This window comes from Trypanosoma conorhini (genome assembly GCF_003719485.1).
Source record: "Trypanosoma conorhini strain 025E chromosome Unknown Tco_14.4_contig_00253, whole genome shotgun sequence".
Lineage (NCBI taxonomy): Eukaryota > Euglenozoa > Kinetoplastea > Trypanosomatida > Trypanosomatidae > Trypanosoma > Trypanosoma conorhini.
The window spans coordinates 1-3080 of record NW_021704337.1 but is presented as its reverse complement, the minus strand read 5'-3'; the positions used below and the strand labels follow the sequence as shown (position 1 = coordinate 3080).

Below are 3080 nucleotides of genomic sequence, written 5' to 3'. Positions count from 1 at the left end.
ACAGACAGAGGGGACGGTCAGCGAGGGAGGATCAGCACACACACACACACAAAGAGAGAGAGAAGCAAATATCTTTATACATAAATATATATATATAAGTACCTCCACGGAAAGAGACGGCTCTGTGCGTCGCATCTGCACTTGTTCGTGTTGCTGTTTCTTTGAGCGTGGACCCGTTGTGTGTGTCTGTGTGTGTGTGTGTGTGTCTTCCTGCCCGGCTAGAAACTGTCGCCTTAAGTCCTCATCACCACCGCGAATTGCGTGTGCGGGCTGGCCGAAGAAGATACACAAGCAAAGCGGACAGCGAAAGCTAAGCGGAGGAACCCCCACAAGTGCATACATACATATATATATATATAATAATAATAATAACGACAGCGGCAACGCTAGCCAAGGCGTCGGTTGTTGTTTTTTATTTAAACAAAGAAAGCAAAAAGAAAACGGGGCCGTAGCGAGAGGAGGAAGAGAGGATCAACAACAAATAAGAAGAAAAAAAACCGACAACGACGACGACGACAGGTCCCTCTTTTTACTGAGTACCGTTTTTCACGCACACACTTTGGGCTGCCTCCCCGCCGCGGCGATCCCTAGATTGCATGGAGAGGCACCTCGACGGCGAGTCGCTGCCTCGAGACCGGGCGCGTCGCAGGCGCAGCAGCAGCAGCAGCAGTAGCAGTAGCAGTAGCAGCAGCCGCCGCTCGTTGCAGAGGCGGCGCCACAGGGCGACACGTTATCGGCGGTCGCGTTCGCGCCGCCGTCATTCCTCCAGGAAGCGGCGCCGCAGTCCGTCGCGGCGGAGCCGCAGCAGGGAGAGTAGCTGCAGTAGCGACCGACGTTGGAGTGACGGTAGCGGTAGCCGCGGTCGTCGTCGATCGCACTCGCGGTGGCGTCGCAAGTCGGGCGGGGCACGCAGGGGCGGGACCGCGGCAGCCTTGCTGAGCTCGGAGCCGTTTAGCGTGCGGGCGGACCACGGCGTGTTGGAGCGTCCGGCGACGGATTGGGTGTGTGGGGTGTGCGGCAACCCCAACTCCGTGAAGCGGGAGGACTGCTTTCGCTGCGGGACCCGCTTCGCGGTAAGCGTCAACGCCACCCCAAGCGAAGAGGTCAGGATTTCGGGCCTTCCGCAGGGCGCCGCCTTTGCCGACATCCAACGGGCCCTGGAGGATCGCTTCGTGGAGCACGGCGACACCTGCCACATTGTTGCGTACGACATGAACGACAAGGACGAGAAACAAAGCGAGCATGGGGGCGGACGCGCCGCCTACGTGCTCTTTGACAGCGTGGCGGAGGCCACCAAGGCACTCACGTACGCTCGCTCGCTGCTTGCCGTCGGTCAGAGCATGTGTGCCATGGAGTTTTCGACGCACCGGCGCGTAAGCGAGAAGTCGACGCCGGTGGCAAACACCACCGAAAAGACGGCTGTCGTCAAGCCCGTGGAGGGACTGCCCGCACATCTGCAACCGGCTGTGTGGAGGCCGGTAGAGCACTTCTCCTCCGCCGAGGAGGAGAAGGAATACCTGGACCTCCTCTCAAGACACTGGGAAAAATTGTCGCAGGAGCAGAAGGACTACTACGACGAGGGAGTTCGTAGAGCACTGGCGGCGCAGCGCCGAAAACAGCAGGAGGCGAATGGGGCGTCCATCGTCCGAGAGCTGGCCCCAAACGCTGAGCCCGTGGCTGCTGCCCCGCCCAACGCCGGGTCAACGCTGGACAGCATTAAGCGACGGCTGGCGGAGAAGAAACAAGCTGTGCGAGGCAGCGCGAGTGAGGCACCGGGGGTGAAGGAGCAAACGGGGCCGGCCGCCTCCTTGAAGGAGAGGCTGGCGATGAAGAAGGCGCAGCTGTCCTCGGCAGCGAAGCCGTCGAGCGTCACCGAGACGGAGACGGCAACCGCGACCGCGGCAGTGTCGCCATCCCCCACCCTCGCGCCGCACAGCGGCGCCGCACCGGCCCCCGTGCACCTGTTCTGCGGCTTCCCCATTCCATCGCGTTTCCCCGCAAAGACAGACTACCTCACAAATTCGAGGTCGCCTTCCTTTCGCGCCGGGTTGATGCTCCGCTACGTGCCGCCCGCTGTGGCAGAGCGCATCGTGCCCCCGTCGGCCCGACCACCGCCAGCCTGAGAGCAAAGCCATCAGCAACAGTGACGAACAAAGACGGAAGCAGCAGCAGTGGCGCCAGAGTCGACATCAACAACGAAACAAAACCGTCAATGTGTTATGAACTGACATTTTAAATGTATGTTTTGCTCTTTGCGCGGGTGCGACAAGGCGCGGCCCGCGATGCCGTGGTACCTCCATTATATCCAGGGGGCCATCACCTCCCCTCCCCTCCCCCACACACACAAATACACACGCTCTTTCTTTCTCTTTTTTTTTCTTTCTTTGTTTTCCAACGGACGGAGATTTGTTTTCTCCGTGCGGTGCCGCGTTACGGGGAGAAATAAAAACTAAAAAACAAGCGGCTGCAAAGTAGAGGATATCTAGCAGCACGCCCACACACGAGCATAAGGAGGAGGAATAACTCCCAGGATGACGTGCCGAAAACATGTCGTCTGGGACGAGAATAATCTTGAGCAAAATGAGGAGTACCGCCGCCTGCACCCCGTGACGATGCGAATAACGGAACCGAAAACTCCTTACGAGTACGCCGGGGTGGACGAAGAGGGGAACTTCTCTGATGAAACCGAGCCGACGGAGGGAAATGGGAAATTGGAGGAGGAGACTCTCACCACGTGGGACCCGAAGGTAAACGCACTAGCGAAGGAGGTGAAGGAGGGGTGCATCAAGGGTAGGACTAGGATCGTCGCGCCGATAAGTTCTTCGGGTCGGCCGATGTTGTCAGCTGCTGTTACGTCCGGCAAGCAGCTTGAGGAGGAGCACGACGAGGACTTTCGAAGGATGCGCAAGGCGGTTTATGCGGACGAGGGGGCCAGGTTCAAGGCGCTGTTGTCTAAGCAAAACGAGGAGGAGGCGAAGGACTGAGGCGGACTGCTAAGCGGTTGCATGTGAATAAATTTTGTTTGATAATTTCGTTTCCTTCTTTCTTCCTTCTTATTTTTAGGACGTTGGCCTGATCTG

The 3080-nt window shown here is 58.4% G+C and overlaps 2 protein-coding genes across 2 annotated transcripts, besides 5 other annotated features; both read left to right on the top strand.

Annotated features, from left to right (window-relative positions):
* Window positions 1–68: 68 nt before the first annotated feature.
* Window positions 69–97: a microsatellite.
* Window positions 98–177: 80 nt separating this feature from the next.
* Window positions 178–206: a microsatellite.
* Window positions 207–336: 130 nt separating this feature from the next.
* Window positions 337–372: a microsatellite.
* Window positions 373–498: 126 nt separating this feature from the next.
* Window positions 499–517: a microsatellite.
* Window positions 518–596: 79 nt separating this feature from the next.
* On the top strand, window positions 597–2123 carry Tco025E_04740 (uncharacterized protein; the record flags this gene model as incomplete). Its single annotated transcript, XM_029371646.1, has 1 exon — window positions 597–2123. One exon carries the CDS (start codon window positions 597–599, stop codon window positions 2121–2123), a length of 1527 nt encoding a protein of 508 aa, XP_029228268.1.
* A 234-nt stretch (window positions 2124–2357) lies between these two features.
* Window positions 2358–2391: a microsatellite.
* Window positions 2392–2531: 140 nt separating this feature from the next.
* Window positions 2532–2984, top strand: Tco025E_04739 (putative protein phosphatase inhibitor; the record flags this gene model as incomplete). The annotated part of the gene is made up of 1 exon (XM_029371645.1): window positions 2532–2984. One exon carries the CDS (start codon window positions 2532–2534, stop codon window positions 2982–2984), a length of 453 nt encoding a protein of 150 aa, XP_029228267.1.
* Window positions 2985–3080: the final 96 nt, after the last annotated feature.